At 46.5% G+C, this 19,410-nt stretch overlaps 1 protein-coding gene across 1 annotated transcript in view; it reads right to left on the bottom strand.

Moving 5' to 3' along the window:
* Positions 1-3,433: 3,433 nt before the first annotated feature.
* Positions 3,434-19,410, bottom strand: part of LOC127574427 (meprin A subunit beta-like) — a 44,488-nt gene continuing 28,511 nt past the window's right edge. The window contains exons 9-14 of the mRNA XM_052023433.1: positions 12,500-12,652; positions 9,270-9,485; positions 7,310-7,783; positions 7,048-7,230; positions 6,533-6,773; positions 3,434-3,587 (exon numbers count right to left, since the gene is read on the bottom strand). Of these exons, the coding sequence (XP_051879393.1) occupies positions 3,434-3,587; positions 6,533-6,773; positions 7,048-7,230; positions 7,310-7,783; positions 9,270-9,485; positions 12,500-12,652 (1,421 nt within the window). The remainder of the gene's footprint in view (positions 3,588-6,532; positions 6,774-7,047; positions 7,231-7,309; positions 7,784-9,269; positions 9,486-12,499; positions 12,653-19,410) is intronic.

Here is a 19,410-nt window from a genome sequence, read left to right on the forward strand (position 1 = left end):
CAGTGAACAGCAAACTAGGAGAACAGGCAGAGGTGACTGACTACTGCCCATCACTGATAGGTGGGTGCATTCCTAGAGTCATAGAGTCATACAGCATGGAAACAGGCCCTTCAGCCCAACTGGTCCATGCTGACCAAGATTCCCATCTAAGCTAGTCCTATTTGGCCCTTGTCCCTCTAAACCTTTCCTATCCACATACCTGTCCAAGTACCTTTTAAATGTTGTTAATATACCTGCCCCAACCACTTCCTCTGGCAGCTCGTTCCATATACTCACCACCCTCCTGGTGAAAAAGTTGCCCCTCAGGTTTCGAGTAAATCTCTCCCCTCTAACCTTAAACCTATACCCTCTAGTTCTCGATTCCCCAACCCTGGGAAAACGACCACGTGCATTGACCCTATCTATGGCCTCAGTCGACACTTGTGGGATATTTTATCACAGGGAGGGAACCCATCTCACAGCAGAACATGGTTCACCACCATGTTCCTAAGGGCAATAAATGCACGGCTTGCTAGCAAAGCCCAGATGCCATGAACGAACAGGAGAAAATCCTTGCCATGTGTTAGCAGTGGTGTCCGAGATATGTACTTCGTCATCAACCCCAAGGAACTGAGGGGTAGAAGCAGGAAAAGAAATGAAGAAAGTTTACCTGCGTTCAGAAGAAAAATGTGAGGAATACCAACTCGCGCTCTTACCCACTCCCTTTGAATACGGAGATGTAGTTAGCTTCCCCACTCCAAGGTTTAAAGTCAATGCAGGATTTAAGGCCGTATTGTTCAAATGCTTTAAGGATGACACCTTCAGCAATGTTTGCCAAAGAATACAGCAGGACATGGATCAATTACAGATAAGGATGGAAAAATGGCAGATGGAGTTTAATCCGGCCAAATGTGAGGTGTTGCACTTTGGGAGGTCAAATGTAAAAGAACAGTACGCAATTAATGGCAAGACCCTTAACAATGTTGATGTACAGAGGGATCTTGGGGTTCAAAGTCCATAGCTCCCTGAAAGTGGCTGCAGGGGTTGATAGGGCGGTAATGAAGGCGTATGGCATGCTTGCCTTTATTTTTTGAGGTATTGAGTTCAAGAGTCAGGAAGTTATGTTGCGACTTTATACAACTGGTTAGGCCACATCTGGAGAGCTACATTCAATACTGGTTGCCCCATTATACGGAAGGATGTGGAGGCTTTGGAGACGGTGCAGAAGAGGTTCACCAGGATGCTGCCTGGATTAGAGTGCATGAGCTATAAGGAGAAGATGGACAAACTTGGGTTGTTTTCTCTCAGGCGGCAGAGACTGAGGAGAGCTGATAGAAGTTTATAAAATTATGAGAGGCATAGTTAGAGTATACAGCTGGTACCTTTTTCCCAAGATCAAAATGCCTAATACTGGAGGAGATGCATTTAAGATGAGGGGGGTAAGTTCAAAGAAGATGCGCGGGGCAAGTTTTTTACACAGAGAGTGATGGTTGCCTAGAATGTGCTGCCAGGGTTGGTGGTGGAGGCAGGTACGAGAGACGCTTTCAGTAGGCACTTAGATAGGCACATGCATGTGTAGAGAATGGAGGGAGACAGACATTGTGTATGGATTAGTTAGTTAGGTGTTTAATTAACAGTTTGATTAGTTTGGCGCAACATTGTGGGCCGAAGGGCCTGTTCCTGTGCTGTACTATGTTCCATGTTCTTGTTCTAAGGATATAATGAGATACAGCTCTGAGATATGCCAGTAATGATCTTGATGAATTGTGGAGCAGGCTCAAAGGTCAGGGTATCCTTTTCATGCTCCAGTTTCTTGTATTCTTATGTTCTTGAGTCATTATTAAATTCATTGCTAACACTGGCTGAGAAACCAATTTTTATTCTTAAATTTCATCACATAACAACAAATGATCAAAAGGCACCTCTATCTAAATCACGATATGACTGCAGTCACAATCCAACCTTGTTACATTATTATTTTGTGATCATTCTTATTTGTCATTTTCAGGCAATGCTGAATATTTGGCGTTCAAAAACCATTGATTGTTACAATGAGCTCCCTTCATACAATTTTCGAATGCAAGCTAAATATTTGTAAAGCTAAATCACGATTCTGCTGGACGGTCCTTGCTTGGAGTTTCCTGTCACTTTTCCGCGCTGTGAGACGTCCGTTCAACATTTCAGAACTGGGTCTGTTATAAAAACAATTAATTCCAAACTGTTGACACTGGAAACTGATAACGTCATGAGTATAGTTACCGGGCCATACTATCTGTCTTCATTACCAATCCCCTTAATGGGTCTGGTGCACAGCCCAGGTTGGAGCCGAACTCCACAGACGAGGGGATCCTGTTACCCCAGATGTGCTGAATTGTCTGGTCACAGCTGGATGGGCTCTGCTTGGAAAATGCCCCCAGGACTAACTTGGGTTTAAAAGCTGAAGTGACCGTACCCACATTGCAGCCGGGTCTCCGATTGTCTGGAGATGCTGATGGTTTGGCAGCTGGCTCACTCATTAATCCGGAGTGTGAGCCCTCAATCATCCCAATTACACAGTGGACGGCAGCGTGGCCCAGCTGGTGGAGCCGCTGACTCACAGCTCCAGAGACCCGGGTTCAATCCCGACCTCGGGTCCAGTCTGTGTGAAGCTTGCACGTTCTCCCTGGGACCTTGTGGGTTTCCGCTGGATCCTCCAGGTTCATCCCACATCCCAACGACGTGCAGGTTGGTGGGTTAATTCTATCTGGAACGCGATGCCTGAGGAAGCACTGGACACAGGCACTCTCACAACTTCTAAGTAAGAAGCATCTCGCACTTGACTTGCCAAGGCACAGAGGGCTGTGGACCGAATGCAGGTCAATGGGATTAGCGTCAATAATGGTCCGAATGGACATGGTGGGCTGAAGGGCCTGTTTCTATGATAATTGGCCACTCAATTGGCCTTAATGTGCAGGTGAGTGGTGGACCTGGGGGAGCCGATGGGAGGGTGGGGAGAATAAAAAATTAGGATTAGTGTAAATGGGTGGATGATGGTCAGCACAGACTCGTGGGCCAAAGGGCCTGTTTCCGTGCTGTCTCTCTCTCTCTCTCTCTATGACTCTGACTAATCCCATTTTATTCTCCCCCACCTTCCCATCAACTCGCCCACACACTAGGGACAAATTTCAGTGGACAATTAACTTACCTACCTCCTCGGTCTCCCGTTGACTCATTTTCGCAAATCAATGGAGTGCCCATTGAACCACTGTGTTGGCCATTCACCACTCACCGACCCCTGCACCCCTTTATGCCAATTACCAATGATCACTGGGTGAAGCTTCCCATCAATTTCCAGCGTTTGCACATGAAACGTTTAAATACGGGATTTGCACAAACTTATTCTTTACAGATCAATTTTGAACACTCACGTTGGCTGCACTGACTCCTTTGCCAGAAATCATTCACTGAGGTATTTTCACCTCAGGCAGTATGCAGTGAGCAGTGTGATCAGAAGCATGGCGACAAAGATGACTACAGACGAGGTCACTGCAATTAGAACGGTATCCTGTTGTTTACCGAGGTTCTCGCAGTATTTGCCCGAATACCACCAACTGTCACCTGTTTGACACCTGTAAAACAACAGTTGGATTTAGCTCTGACAGACTATTTGGCTCAACTAGTTAACACCAGCTTTTATCCCCCATCTTACGTCACCAAACCCTGAGCCGCACAAATACTGTGTGAAATCACAGTCATCTGTGGCATAGAGGGAAACCACGAGCCAATTCTCATTGGTTGGTCGGCAGTGGAGAGAGTCAGCAGCTTCAGATTCCTCTTGGAGGACCTGTCCTAGACCCAGCAGATAGATGCAATCACCAAGAAGGCAGCCCAGCGCTTCTACTTTCTTCAAAGCTTAAGGGGGTTTGGCATGTCACCAAATACTCTAACTTCTGCAGATGCACTGTTGAAAGTATCCTGACTTGTTGCATCACGGCCTGGTATAGCAATTCCAACGCAAGAGGCTGCAGAGTGTAGTGGACACAGCCCAGTCCATCACAGGCACAGCCCTCACTGCCATTGAAAGCATCTACAGGAGGTGCTGCCTCAAGGTGGCATCCATCATCAAAGATCCCCACCATCCGGGCCGTGCCATCTTCTCGCTGCAACCGTCGGGCAGGAGGTACAGAAGCCTGAAGTCCCACACCACCAGGTTCAGGAACAGCTACTTTCCTACAGCCATCAGGTTCTTGAACTGACCTGCACAACCCTAACCCTACATCAGCAACGGGACACTACGGACCATGGACTTGCTTATGAGTGCATTTTTGCACCAATGTCTTGCTTTACACAGTGTTTTTCTTCACCCTCTTGTATAAGTTATGTGTAATTTATTTTGTGTTCTCCAACTCTACGTGCCTGCGATGCTGCTGCAAGCAAGTGTATCATTGGACCTGAACCTCGCTGTACTTCTGCGCATGACAATAAACTCGACTTGACTTGTCCACGCCAACCAAGGAAGGATTATTGCGACTAACCCAACCTCGTCGATCTCGATTCATTGCCCTGCTGGTCACGTCTCTTCAGATGGACATCCAAGTAGTTTTTAAATCTGGTCAGGGATTCTGCCTTCACCAGCCTTTGAGGCAATGAGGTTGAATGAAATAATTTGTCCTCAAAGCCTTGAAATCTTTTTACCATTTACTTTAAATCTATGCCCTCCAGTTGCTGAATTCGAAGCTAAGGAAAATAGGCTCTAACAATTATCTCTGTCGAGGTCTTTTGTAAATTTAAACACTTTGGTTAGATTTCACACCCCCTCCCCCCACGCCCCCAATGTTTGAAAGAAAGCAGCTCATCCCATATTATCTGTCCTCATGCTTGTAACTTTCCAGCACTGACAACACCTTTGCATCTCTGCATCTTCCCCAGTTGCAATCACACCTTCCCTAAAGTGTGGTGACCTGAATCGTACACAGTACTCTGGTTCTGGCATAGGTGAGAAAGATAGAATTTTTACTTGGCTTCGACTATCAGCAATTCGAATGCACAGGAACATAAGAATCTGCAGAGAGTAGTGGACTCAGCCCAATACATCATGGGCACATCTCTCCCAACTCAAGAAGGCAACATCTATCATCCAGGATCCCCACCATCTGGGCCATGATATCTTCTCGCAGCTCCCCATCGGGCAGGAGGTACAGAAGCCTGAAGTCCCACACCACCAGGTTCAGGAACAGCTACTTCCCTTCAACCATTCAGTTCTTGAACCAACCGGCACAATCCCAATCACTACAGTTTAGTAGCACCGTGACCACTGTGCACCAAAATGGACTTTGTTTTTTTCTGTTCTAATTGTGGTTTCTTGTAAAAATTGTGTATAATTTATGTTTAATTTATGTTTTTCTTGTGAATGCTGCTTATCTGATGCTCTACACCCGTGATGCTGCTGCGTGTAAGGTTTTCATTGCACCTGTGCACACATGGACTTGTGCAGATGACAATGAACTTGACTTTGGCTTTGGATAAAGTATATTTACGAGTATTCCATGGGGAATGTTGCAACACAGACACGGGTTGGAAGACAGCAAATGTCACGCCACTGTTTAAAAAAGGATGTAGGCTGTGCACTCTCAGACTTGCTGTGCTTTGGATGAGGCATCACATCAGGGGCCCGTCTACTCTCCCAGGTAAAAGATCCTTTGGCATTACACAAACAGGAATTCTGGCTGGGATCACAGCCAGTATTTATATCTCACCAAAATGGTAAGTTCTCATTGTGGGAGCTTGCTGTGCAGAAATTGGTTGCCACATTTACTATGTTACATAGCCAAGAAAGCTACTTCCTCCGGAAGCTAAGGAAATTCGGCATGTCCCCTTTGACCCTCACCAACTTTTATCGATGCACCATAGAAAGTGTCCTATCTGGATGCATCACGGCTTGGTACAGCAACTGCTCTGCCCGGGACTGCAAGAAGCTGCAGAGAGCTGTGGACACAGCTCAGCACATCACAGAAACCGGCCTCCCCTCCATGGACTCTGTCTACACTTACCGCTGCCTTGGTAAAGCAGCCAGCATAATCAAAGACCCCGCCCACCCCAGATATTCTCTCTTCACCCCTCTCCCGTCAGGCAGAAGATACAAAAGCCTGGAAGCACGTACCACCAGGCTCAAGGACAGCTTCTATCCCGCTGTTATGAGACAATTCAACGGTCCCCTAGTACGATAAGATGGACTCCTGACCTCACAATCTACCACATCATGGCCTTGCACCTTATTGTCTGCCTGCACTGTTCTTTTTCTGCATTCTGTTATTACTTTTCTCTTATACTACCTCAATGCACTGATGTGATGAAATGATCTGTATGGATGGCATGCAAAACACTGTTTAATATTGTTAATTTACGTTGGTACATGTGACAATAAACCAATTTACCAAATTTACATCAGGGTCCATTTGATTGATTGTAAAGCATCCTAAAGTCACTAAACGCATATAAATCAAGTACTTTAAAGTTAATGGCAATTAAAGTCATCACTCTAATTGGAATATTGTATAATAATAAAAGCAATTACCTGCACTCAGGTTCTCCCTTCAGTACAGTGCAGACTCCTTCATTTTCACATTGAAAGTCAGTGCATGATTCTAGGATATCGGTCACTGGCTTGTCAGTTGCGGGCTTGTCAGTTGCGGGCTTGTCAGTTGCTAGCTTGCTAGTCAAGGTGGCAATAGGATTGGACGTAGGCGTGGGCATGTTGGTGGCGGGGTGACTGGGAACTGATGGTGTAGGTTGAGTGGCGATAAGGTGAGATGCATCTGAAAGTTCAAAGAACAGCACAAATATCTTATCGTACAATCACATTTGGTAGGTTCTGCACGACAGATTCAGCACATTTTCTCAAGATCGTCAACTTGAAACGTTAACTTTACCGTTCACTTCAGATGCTGCCGGATTTGCTAAGTATTTTCAGCATTTTCTGATTTTATACCAATTAAAGCACAAACACCAGTGGGACCTTGTTGTAGACGGGCATTATCTGATGGATGCAATATTTAAGTGTAAGAAGCAGAGTCCAGAAAATAGTCATACCTTCCATGGTTAATAGGAAATATGCATCATCTCCCTTGACAAACTCTCTACTTTTCAGCCTTTCATGCGATAAAAAGGTACTGATTCCTAAGCCAGGTCCCCGATAATACTGGGTGCCATCTGGTTCTCTCACTAGATATCCCACTTTATCAGGCCTGTCCCAGAAGAAGGATATTTGGTTGCCTATAAACCAAATCAGACAGCCATTAGTGTGCTTCCACTGGGACCACATGAAGCAAGGCTAAGCAAGATATGGACTGACCTATTATTTGGGTCCTATTCGGGTCCGTGGTCACAGATCTCTGGTGGGACATGCGTCGCCTGATGTCAGGGTGTTGATCCATCAAGAGCATGGTCCCTTGCATCCATGGGCATGGCCATTTTAGACGGTCATCATGAACACCGTTGACCAAGTGCAAGAACACACCAAGGTAGAAGGGACGCTCATTTGTACCATTTACGTAGAGACTGATTTGAAATGCATATCCTTCACGGGAGTAATATCTTGGGCTATGGATAACGCCTGGGAATCCTGACGGGCTTGAGTTCAGAATGTTGGTGAAGTTCCTGATGGGCCACACATGGGTAGGGCAGTGGGTTTCTGAGAGGTTGATGTCATCGATGGAAATGCCCCCATCGGAGGATGCAACTTGCTTCACCCCTTCAAAGACAACACGAAACTTCCCAGAGACACGTAGGCTGACGTGATGAATCTGCCAGTGATTCAGACCTACACCTGTTACAAGAAACAAAATTTTAACCATTTTATTTTCTAAAATCTAAAAGCCATTTCAAATAACTGGATGTCACCGGAGAAGCCAGGCACGGTAGTGTAGTGGTTAGCATAACGTTATTACAGCGCCAAGTGACCCAGGTTCAATTCCGGCCACTGTCTGTAAGGAGTTTGTACGTTCTCCCCGTGTCTGCATGAGTTTCCTCCGGGTGCTCCGGTTTCCTCCCACATTCCAAAGACATACGGGATAGGAAGTTGTGGGCATGCTACGTTGGCGCCGGAAATGTGGTGACACTAGCAGGCTGCCCCCAGAACACTCGACACAAGAGATGCATTTCATAGAACATAGAACATTACAGCACAGTACAGGCCCTTCAGCCCTCAATGTTGTGCCGACATTTTATCCTGCTCTAAGATCTATCCAACCCTTCCCTCCAACATAGCTCCCCATTTCTCTATCATTCGTGTGTCTATCTAAGAGTCTTTTAAATGTCCCTAATGTATCTGTTTCAATGTAATATGACTAATAAAGATACCTATCTTATTTATCCACTGATTGTCCATCCGTAAGTGTACTCTGTACCTTCTGGTGAACCATTTCAGAGCCAACTACATTGTTAGCTTTGGAGTCATGTATGGGCCAGGCCAGTTTTGTAGATTTCCCTCTGCAAAAGGCTGAAGTGAGCTAGACTAATTTTCCCTCCAAACAATCCAGTAGTTTTATGGTCACCAGAAACCGTAGAGAGTTGTGGACACAGCTCAGCACATATCGGAAACAAGCCTCCCCTCCATGAACTCTGTCTACACTTCTCACTGCCTCGGTAATGCAGCCAACATAATCAAAGGCCCCACCCACCCCAGACATTCTCTCTTCTCCCCCCTCCCATCGAGCAGAAGATACAAAAGCCTGAAAGCGCGTACCACCAGGCTCAAGGACAGCTTCTATCCCGCTGTTGTAAGACTGTTGAACAGTCCCCTAGTATGATAAAATGGACTCTTGACCTCACAATCTACCTCGTTATGACCTTGCACCTTATTGTCTGCCTGCACTGCACTGCACTTTCTCTGTAATTGTAAAACTTTATTCTGCATTCCGTTATTGTTTTCCCTTCTACTACCTCAATGCACTGTTGCAATGTATCTGTATGGGTGGCATGCAAAACAAAGTATTTCACTGTACCTCGGTAATAATAAACCAATTTACCATTTTACCAATGACTGTTCTTTACAAACATTCATTCACCGATTTGAATTTGGTTTTCCCTACTGCCACCAATCTCTTCAACTGATATCACCGGGAAAACAGTCGGGGTTTCTGGACATAACTCTCATTGCTTAATCAGTATATTTTCGAGGCATCTTTTCCCACAAGTGAGACCCTTATCCCAAGGAGTTATCCCTTTGTGATGTGTAGTGAGACGTATCCACAGTTATGACAAGGTTCTTATTACCGTTCAACTTGTACATTCTTTGCCTTTCAATAACATACCTTGTACTCTTCCAATTTTAGTTAAAGTACCATTGGGATTAGCTTGATTGTAAACTCTGACCCAAATGTTCAGCTCGTCTCTCTCACTTCCGCTGTTGAAGGAATAGAATTGCAGGCATTGGAAGCCGCGCATTGGGTAAAATATCCGGCTTTCCAAAAAGGCCTTCTGTCCCACTGTGCCTGTGCTGGTGTTGAAGTACATGAAGTACCCACTACCTGCCGTGTAAAGGAAAGAAACCTCGTCAATGAAGTGTGCTTGTCCAGAGATTGGGTTTTGCCGTTTTTTGGTGGATTAAACTGTTGCTCCATTTCACACTGATGTCCTTTGGGACACCGGTAAAAAACGTAATGCAATTAGCAAAAAAAAATTTAAAACCACGTTAGAGTGAGTTATCATTCGGGTCATGTGCTAAAAGGGGACTTGCAGAGTTGCCATGGGACCAGGCTCAGATAAATGCATCAAACAATCTGCTGGAGGAACTCAGCAGGTCGAGCAGCATCCGTGGGAGGAAAGGAATTGTCGAAGTTTTGGGTCGAAACCCTGCAACAGGACATCCCATGTGCCATGAAAGAGCCAGGCAACCCACCAGACCCACTGTTAAGAGCCTGGTAGGAGGATGCTCCTGGTAGTGTAGTGGTTAATGTAACACTATTACAGCGCCAGCGATCCGGGTTCAATTCCAGCCGCTGCCTGTAAGGAGTTTGTACGTTCTCCCCGTGTCTGCATGGGTTGCCTCCATGTGCTCCGGTTTCCTCCCACATTCCAAAGACCTACAGGTCTGGAAGCTGTGGGCATGCTATGCTGACACCAGAAGCATGGCAACACTTGCGGGCTGCCCCCAGAACACTCCACGCAAAAGATGTATTTCACTGTGTGTTTTGATGTACGTGTGACTAATAAAGATATCTTATCTTATCCTTCATATGTACGAGTCCCCAGTCAAGTGAACAACACACAAATGAATTCCATGCCCTCACTAAATCTCTGGCAGACCACTGAAAACTGTGGCAGTGAACCATTTTAAAAATTGAATTCAGGTATTCATTCAGTTATGTCCAACAACCCAGTGCAGGTGAACTTCAAAGCACCATGTGAGAGATTCCTGGGCTTCCCACTCTGACTATTGGTGTCTTATGGAATGAAAGGCCACCTGGCCTGCCTTGGGACTACGGGTGAGGGCTTGCTTTGGAACTAGAGACTAGAGTCGAGAACCACCTTGTTTGCTTTGGGACTGCAGTGGAGGGTCACCAGGCTTGCCGGCAGCATCCATCACTAAGGACCCTAACCACCTGCGACATGCCCTCTTCTCGTGACTACCATCGGGGAGGAGGTACAGGAGCCTGAAGATCCACACTTAATGATTCAGGAACAGCTTCTTCCCCTCCGCCATCAGATTTCTGAACTGTCCATGAACCCATGAACACTACCTCGTTATTCCTTTTTTGCACTATTTATTTATTTTTGTAATTTATGGATTTTTATGTCTTTGCACTGTACTGCTGCTGCAAAACAACAAATGTCAGTGATAATAAATCTGATTCTGATTCATAATTTTAAGATTCCTTCTCGGAAGATTCTCTCTATCAAGGGGTCTCTTACACCCAGCGCAGACAATCCTTGCCCCCGGCACTCAGATGACGAGCAGGGACATGCTCACGGGAAACACTTCTTGTCTTTGTGCTTCTTCAGACTCTCCCTCATTTCAACAAACAACCTGCTGGAGGAACTCAGCGAGTCGAGCAGCATCTGTGGAGGGGGGAAGGAACTGTCGATGCTTTGGGTCGAAACCTTCCATCATGACCCAAAACGTCGACTCTTCTGCACACCCACCCCCCCCCCCCCCACAGATGCTGCCTGACCCACTGAGTTCCTCCAGCAGATTGTTTGTTGCTCCAGATTCTAGCATCTGCCGTCTCTCGTGTCTCCTCTGCCTCATATCACTCAGGTTCCAGATCTCCTTGCTGCTGTTCTCAGGCGCTGGCTGCTATCTGCAATTGATAAACTTGTGCAACATGTATCCACAATGAAAATCTGCACATCTGGTTGGTGTACACTGCAGAAGTCCTCCACACACACACGAGCAATGAGGTTTCATTTTGAGAAGACCAAAAGCCTTTTCCCAAACAACTGTCATACTTGGTGCTCAGCTAATGTGGTTGCTCTGTAAATTGGAGCGAGGCTCCGGGGAATAGAGGTGACTGCTCCCCAGGATCCATCCCTCTGGGCAAGACTGGCTGCTGATAACATCTATCAGTGCATCGTCCCTGAGGAAATATGGCATTGATCATGAGTTTGAGGAGATTCAGTACGCCACCAAAGACGTTTGTAGATGTATGGTGGAGAGCATTCTGACTGGTTGCATCACAGCCTGGTACGGAGGCTCCAATGCACAGGATCGCAAGAGGCTGCAGAGGGTTGTAGACTCAGCCAACTCCATCACGGGCACAACCGTCCCCGCCATCGAGGACATCTTCAAGAGGCGGTGCCTCAAGAAGGCGGCATCCATCATTAAGGACCCTCACCATCTGGGACATGCCCTCTGCTCATTACTACCATCGGGGAGGAGGTACAGGAGCCTGAAGACCCATACTCAATGTTTCAGGAACAGCTTCTTCCCCTCTGCCATCAGATTTCTGAACTGTCCATGAACCCATGAACACTACCTCATTATTCCTTTTTTTTGCACTATTTATTTATTTTTGTAACTTATAGTAATTTTATGTCTTTGCACTGTACAGCTGTCACAAAAATCAAATTTCACCTCATATAAGTCAGCGATAATAAATCTGATTCTGATTCCGAATTATTGATCAGTTATTCGTTTTTCTGGGACAGAGACATCTTTGAGAAGGCCAGCATTTGTCACCCATCCCTCAATGTCCTTGAGATGGCGGTGGTGAGCCATGTTCTTGAACCACTGGAATCCTGGTGAAGATGCTCCCACTGTGCCACAGGAGGAGAAGTTCCAGGATTTAGACCCAGCAACCATGAAGGAAGGGTGATAAATTTCCAAGTCAGGATAATGCGCAACTTGGAGGGAGCCCTAAAGGGACCAGTGTTCCCATGTAGCAGCTGTTTTCTCCTTGGCAGTAAGAGATTGCATTGTTTGGGAGGTGTTCTTGAAGTAGTGCTGATGCTGGCTGTTATTTAATTAACTAAACAAATTCTGGACTTACACATTGTTACAGTTTAAAACATCTCGTTAAATTCTGATGATGAAAGTGTTTACCTCTACATTTGCCCATGTTGGTGAAGTCAGTGTAAGGCCCACCTGGGGCCTGGGAAACTCGCTGCCAATCTGCGGTGTCTTCTGGACCCTGTATCATGCCGCAAATATTTTCACCTTCAAAGCCGCAGCTGTCCAAAAAGCTGAGCGAGGTGGCTAACCAGGAATAAAAGGGAAGAAAGCTGAGAGTTTACCTGGCAACAAGAGCTTGCATTCATGTGACTTAAAAAAGAAAACACTAGAAAAACTCAGCAGGTCAGGCAGCATCTGTGGAGAGAGAAACAGAGTCAAGGCTTCGGGTCTGAGATCCTTCATCAGAGTTCCCGCAAAGGGTTTTCAATCAGAAAGTTTACGCTTCCGGCGCCAACATAGCATGCCCACAACTTCCTAACCCATACATCTTTAGAATGTGGGAGGAGACCAGAGCACCCAGAGCAAACCCACGGAGTCACGGGGAGAACGTACAAACTCCTCACAGACAGCAGCCGGAATTGAACCTGGGTTGCAGGTGTTGTAATGTTGTTAAGTTAACCGCTATAAACCTTTCCTATCCATGTACCTGCCTAAGTGCCTTTTAAACATTGTAATCGTACCTGCCTCTACTTCTTCTGGCAGCTTGTTCCATGTACCCACCACCCCCTGTGTGGAAAAACTTGCCCCTCAGGTTCCCTTTAAATCTTTCCCCTCTCACCTTAAACCTACGCCCTCAAGTTTTAGAATTCCGTACCCTGGGAAAAAGACCATGAGCATTCACCTTATCTCTGGCCCTCATAATTTTATAAACCTCCATAAAGTCATCCCTCAGCCTCCTTCGCTCCAGGGAAAACAATCCCAGACTATCCAGTCTTTCCTGATAACTCCAGCCCTCCAGTCCCAGTAACATCCTTGTGGATCTTTTCTGCCCCCTTTCCAGCTTAATGACGTCCTTCCTATAGCTGGGTGACCAGAACTGCGCACAGTTGATACCGTCCTACTGACAACCTTGTGTGTTTACCCAGCATGTAAAAAGGAGAGAAAAAAATTGGGAGGCTTCGTGGGTTTCGCTTCGGAAGACTTTGGAGCAGATAAGTTTTTCTTTTTTATTTTTTTTAATAGGGTTTTTATTATTAGGGTTGGATTTCTGTAAGGTTCTGTTTTAAGTGTTTTATAAGTTTTAATCGGGAGGAGTGGGGGCTAGACTGCACAGGCGCGGCATGGGCAGTTTAGAATGCAAACCGCCATATCCAGCGGGCAGCGTCAGAGCGGGCAGCGGAGTGAGAGGGAGCAGAGTGTTTTGGGCTTTGGCTCAAGGGGCTTCGGCGTAAAGAGGCGCAGAAAGGTAGGTGACTTGAGGAAAGGAAGGGGTATGAGTGCAGTTTCCTGTACTTGGTGTCAGATGTGGGAGTTCCTGGAGTCTCCCTGCCTCCGGGAAGGCTACGTCTGCGCCCGGTGTGTCAAGCTGCAGCTCCTGAGGGACCGTGTTAGGGAACCAGAGATGCAGCTCGATGACCTGCATCTGGTCAGGGAGAATGAGGAGGTGATAGAAAGGAGTTATAGGCAGGCGGTCACACCGGGACCACGGGAGTCAGGCAAGTGGGTCACAGTCAGGAGGGAGAAGGGGAAGAGTCAGGTACTAGAGAATACCCCTGTGGCTGTACCCCTTGACAATAAGTACTCCTGCTTGAGTGCTGTTGGGGGAGACAGCCTACCTGGGGGAACTAACAGTGGCAGTGTCTCTGGCACAGAGTCTGGCCCTGTGGCTCAGGAGGGTAGGGGAGGAGGGCACTAGTGATAGGGGACTCTATAGTTAGGTGGGCAGACAAGCGATTCTGTGGATGCAGGAAAGAAACTGGGAAGGTAGTTTGCCTCCCAGGTGCCAGGGTCCGGGATGTTTCAGATCACATCCAAGATATCCTGAAGGGGGAGGGAGAACAGCCGGAGGTCGTGGTACATATTGGTACCAACGACATAGGTAGGTAAAGGAATGAGGTCCTGAAAGAAGACTATAGAGAATTAGGAAGGAAGTTGAGAAGCAGGACCTCAAAGGTAGTAATTACCGAGTTAATGTCTGCGCTAAGTGACAGTGGGTATAGGAACAGAATGAGGAGGAGGTTAAATGCGTGGCTGAGGGATTGGAGTAAGGAGCAGGGATTCAGATTTCTGGATCATTGGGGCCTCTTTTGGGGCAGGTATGACCTGTTCAAAGAGGACGAGTTGCACTTGACTCCCAGGGGGACCAATATCCTGGCAGGGAGGTTTGCTAAGGCTACAGGGGGGAGTTTAAACTAGAATTGTTGGGGGTGGGATCTGAACTGAAGAGACAAGGGAAGAGGTGTTTGGCTCTCAAATAAAAAAAGCTAGTATTAGGTATGATAGGCAGGTGATAGAGAAGGGACGTGCTCAGACAGGTTTGAGATGTGTCTATTTTAACGCAAGGAATATTGTGAACAAGGCGGGTGAGCTTAGAGCTTGGATAAATACTTGGAGCTATGATGTGGTGGCCATTACGGAGACTTGGATGGCTCAGGGACTGGAATGGTTGCTTCAAGTGCCGGGTTTTAGATGTTTCGAAAAGGACAGGGAGGGAGGCAAGAGAGGTGGGGGAGTGGCACTGTTGATCAGAGATAGTGTCACGGCTGCGGAAAAGGGGGACGTCGTGGAGGGATTGTCAACGGAGTCTCTGTGGGTGGAGGTTAGGAACAAGAAGGGGTCAATAACTTTACTGGGTGTTTTTTATAGGCCACCTAATAGTAACAGGGATATTGAAGAGCAGATAAGGAGGCAGATCCTAGAAAGGTGTGAGGATAACAGAGTTGTTGTGATGGGAGATTTTAATTTCCCGTACATCGATTGGCATCTCCAGACAGTGAGGGGTTTAGATGGGGTGGAGTTTGTTAAGTGCGTTCAGGAAGGATTCTTGACACAATATGTAGATAGGCCTACAAGAGGAGAGGCTGTGCTTGATTTGGTATTGGGAAATGAATCTGGTCAGGTGTCAGCTCTCTCAGTGGGAGAGCATTTTAGAGATAGTGATCATAATTCTATCTCCTTTACAATAGCACTGGAGAGAGATAGGAACAGACAGACTAGAAAGGTGTTTACGAGAAGTAAAGGGAATTATGAGGCTCTCAGGCAGGAACTTGGAAGATTAGATTGGGAACAGATGTTCTCAGGGAAAAGTACAGAAGAAATGTGGTAAATATTCAGGGGATATTTGAGTTCTGCATAGGCATGTTCCAATGAGACAAGGGAGTCATGAGAGGATACAGGAACCGTGGTGTACAAAGGCTATAATAAATCTAGTCAAAAGGAAAAGAAAAGCTTACAAAAGATACAGAGAGCTAGGTAATGTTAGAGATCTGGAAGAGTATAAGGCTAATAGGAAGGAGCTGAAGAAGGAGATTAGGAGAGCCAGAAGGGGACATGAGAAGGCCTTGGCGGGCAGGATTAAGGAAAACCCCAAGGCATTCTACAGGTATATGAAGAGCAAGAGGATAAGATACGAAAGAATAGGGCCTATCAAGTGCAGCAGTGGGAAAGTGTATATGGATCCAGAAGAAATAGTGGAGGTACTTAATGAATATCTTACGTCAGTATTCACTACAGAAAAAGATCTGGGGGATTGTATTGAGGACTTGCAGCGGCCTGGAAAGCTTGAGCATGTGGATGTTAGGAAAGAGGAGGTGCTGAAACTTTCGGAAAGCATCAAGTTGGATAAGGCACCGGGACCGGATGAGATGTACCCCAGGCTGCTGTGGGAGGTGAGGGAAGAGGTTGCAGAGCCTCTGATGATGACTTTTGCATCGTCGATGGAGACGGGAGAGGTTCCGGAAGGTTGGAGGGTTGCGGATGTTGTTCCCTTATTCAAGAAAGGGAGTAGGGATAGCCCAAGGAATTATAGACCAGAGAGTCTCAAAAGATCTTGAGAGGCAGGATTTATGAACATTTAGAGAGGTATAATATGATTAGGAATAGTCAGCATGGCTTTGTCAAGGGCAGGTCCTGCCTTACGAACCTGATTGAATTTTTTGAGGATGTGACTAAACACATCGATGAAGGGAGAGCAGTAGATGTAGTGTATGTGGATTTCAGCAAAGCGTTTGATAAGGTACCCCATGCAAGGCTTATTGAGAAAGTAAGGAGGCATGGGATCCAAGGGGGCATTGCAGTGTGGATTCAGAACTGGCTGGCCCGCAGAAGGCAAAGAGTGGTTGTTGAAAGGTTGTAATCTGCGTGGAGGTTGGTGACCAGTGGTGTACCTCAGGGATCTGTACTGGGACCCTTGCTCTTTGTGATCTTTATAAACGACCTGGATGAGGAAGTGAAGGGATGGGTTAGTAAGTTTAAGGATGACACAAAGGTTGGGGGTGTTGTGGATAGTTTGGAGGGCTGTCAGAGGTTACAGAGGGACATAGGTAGGATGCAAAGTTGGGCTGAGAAGTGGCAGATGCAGTTCAACCCAGATAAGTGTGATGTGGTTCATTTTGGTAGGTAAGATATGATGGCAGAATATAGTCTTAATGGTAGGACTCCTGGCAGTGAGGAGGATCAGAGGGATCTTGGGGTCCGAGTCCATAGGACGCTCAAAGCGGCTGCTCAGGTTGACTCTGTGGTTAAGAAGGCATTTGGTGTATTGTCCTTCATCAATCGGGGAATTGAATTTAGGAGCCAAGAGGTATTGTTGCAGCTGTATAGGTCCCTGGTCAGACCCCACTTGGAGTACTGTGCTCAGTTCTGGTCACCTCACTACAGGAAGGATGTGGAAGCCATAGAGAGGGTGCAGAGGAGATTTACAAGGATGCTGCTTGGAATGCGGAGCATGCCTTATGAAAGTAGGTTGAGGGAACTCGGCCTTTTCTACTTGGAGCGACGGAGGATGAGGGGGGACCTGATAGAGGTGTATAAGATGATGAGAGGTATTGATAGTCAGAGGCTTTTCCCCAGGGTTGAAATGGTGGCCACAAGAGGGCATAGGTTTAAGGTGCTGGGGAGTAGGTATAGGGGAGATGTCAGGGGTAAGTTTTTTACTCAGAGAGTGGTGAGTGTGTGGAATGGGCTGCCGGCACCGGTGGTGGAGGCGGATACAATAGGGTCTTTTAAGAGACTTTTGGGTAGGTACATGGAGCTGAGAAAAATAGAGGGCTATGGGTAAGCCTAGTAACTTCTAGGGTAGGGACATGTTCAGCACAGCTTTGTGCACCAAAATGCCTGAATTGTGCTGTAGGTTTTCTATGTTTTCTATGTTTTCCAAATGAATGTCAAAAAAACCTACAGATACTGGAAAAACTATATAACGTCAAAATTGCTGGATTTACTCAGGCGGTCAGGAATTATATAACGTTTTCCACATTTGTCGTTGTTTGGGTGTTCATTTACACTTGCATTCACGTTGGGAAACACAGCAAGGATCTCAGAAGGAGCTGTATCATCTGAAACATGTTTCGTTTCAAACCAAAAGAGTTATCAGAAGAGATGACCAAAAACTACATTTGAAATAGTGTCTTAAACATGGTCAAGGTTGAGAGGTGCAGCGGTTTAGGGAAGGAATTCCAGAGGTAGGGGCCCTGGCAGCTAAGGGCACAGGTGTCGATGGTGGACCAGGGAAAATCAGCGATGATCAAGATGAAAGAACTGGAGGACAACAAAGACCTCGAAGGCTTGTGGGGCTGGAGAAAATCGAAGAGACAATTTCAGGGTTTTAACTTTGAAACCCTGAATGTGAATGCCTCCTTCTGTACAAAGGCATCTAAGTACGTCAGGCTCACTGTGTGTGGTTCCCTCTGCTCCTTTTGGAGTTCTAAGATTGACCATGTCACTGAGGGTGGTGCTGAGCAGAGCCTTGGGCTGTGGGATGGGTGGGGGTAGGGGATAAGGGTGTGGAATATAGGAGAGGAAGATTGAGGAAGATCCCCCTTCCCTGAGCTGGTCCTGTCTATCTCTGCCAGGAGTACTACTGGCTCATGGAGACATACAGCCCGGAAACAGGGCCTTTGGCCCAACTCGTCCATGCCGACCAAGATGTCTATCTGAGCTAGTCCCATTTGCCTGCGTTTGGCCCATATCCCTCTAAACCTTTTCTAATGGCAGGATGCTTTCTGATTTACTTTTCATTACGTGTCTTGAGCAGGAATCTTTGGAGAAAATGCTTCCAAACCAATAGATAATGCTTTAAAAGCTTCTAGTACTCTAAAAGGTCCAGTGGTGGTATTTCTTGGAAGAACAGAGCAGTTTTCTCTGGGCGCTCCAGACAATATTCAACTATCTTCTTTAAAGCTAATTATCAGGCCATGATCATGTTGCTGCCTGTCAGATCTTACTGTGCATAGGGGTGTCTTGTGATCTATCCCTTCTCCCTGTCTATGCACAATGCATGCGCCTCAAGGTTCAACTGCCAGAGGTGGTCAAACTCACACTCGTCCCTCCCCACCAGAAGGTTGTTGGTTCAGGTTCCACTCCAGAGCACAAAACTCTAGTTCAGCACGAGAGCAACTGTTGGAGGTTCCGCCTTCTGAATGAGCTGGTAAACTCAACCAGATGGAATGCTGTGTTCAGTTTTGGTCACTGTGCTGTAGGAAAGATGCCATTAAGCTGGAAAGAGTGCAGAAGAGATTTACGAGGATGTTGCTGGGACTCAAGGGACTGATATATGGAGGGAGGTTGAGCAGGTTGCGACTTCTTCCATTGGAGTGCAGGAGAATGAGGGGTGATCTTATAGAGGTGTATAAAATTATGAGGAGCATAGATAGGGTGAATGTGCACAGTCTTTTTCCCAGGGTTGGGGAATCAAGAACTAGAGGGCAAAGGCTTAAGGTGAGAGAGAGAGATTTAATAGGAACCTGAGGGGCAACTTTTTCACCCAGAGGGTGGTCAGTATATGGAACAAGCTGCCAGAGGAAGTGGTTGAGGCAGGTACATTAACAACATTAAAAGATACT

This window comes from Pristis pectinata, chromosome 9, assembly GCF_009764475.1.
Source record: "Pristis pectinata isolate sPriPec2 chromosome 9, sPriPec2.1.pri, whole genome shotgun sequence".
Lineage (NCBI taxonomy): Eukaryota > Metazoa > Chordata > Chondrichthyes > Rhinopristiformes > Pristidae > Pristis > Pristis pectinata.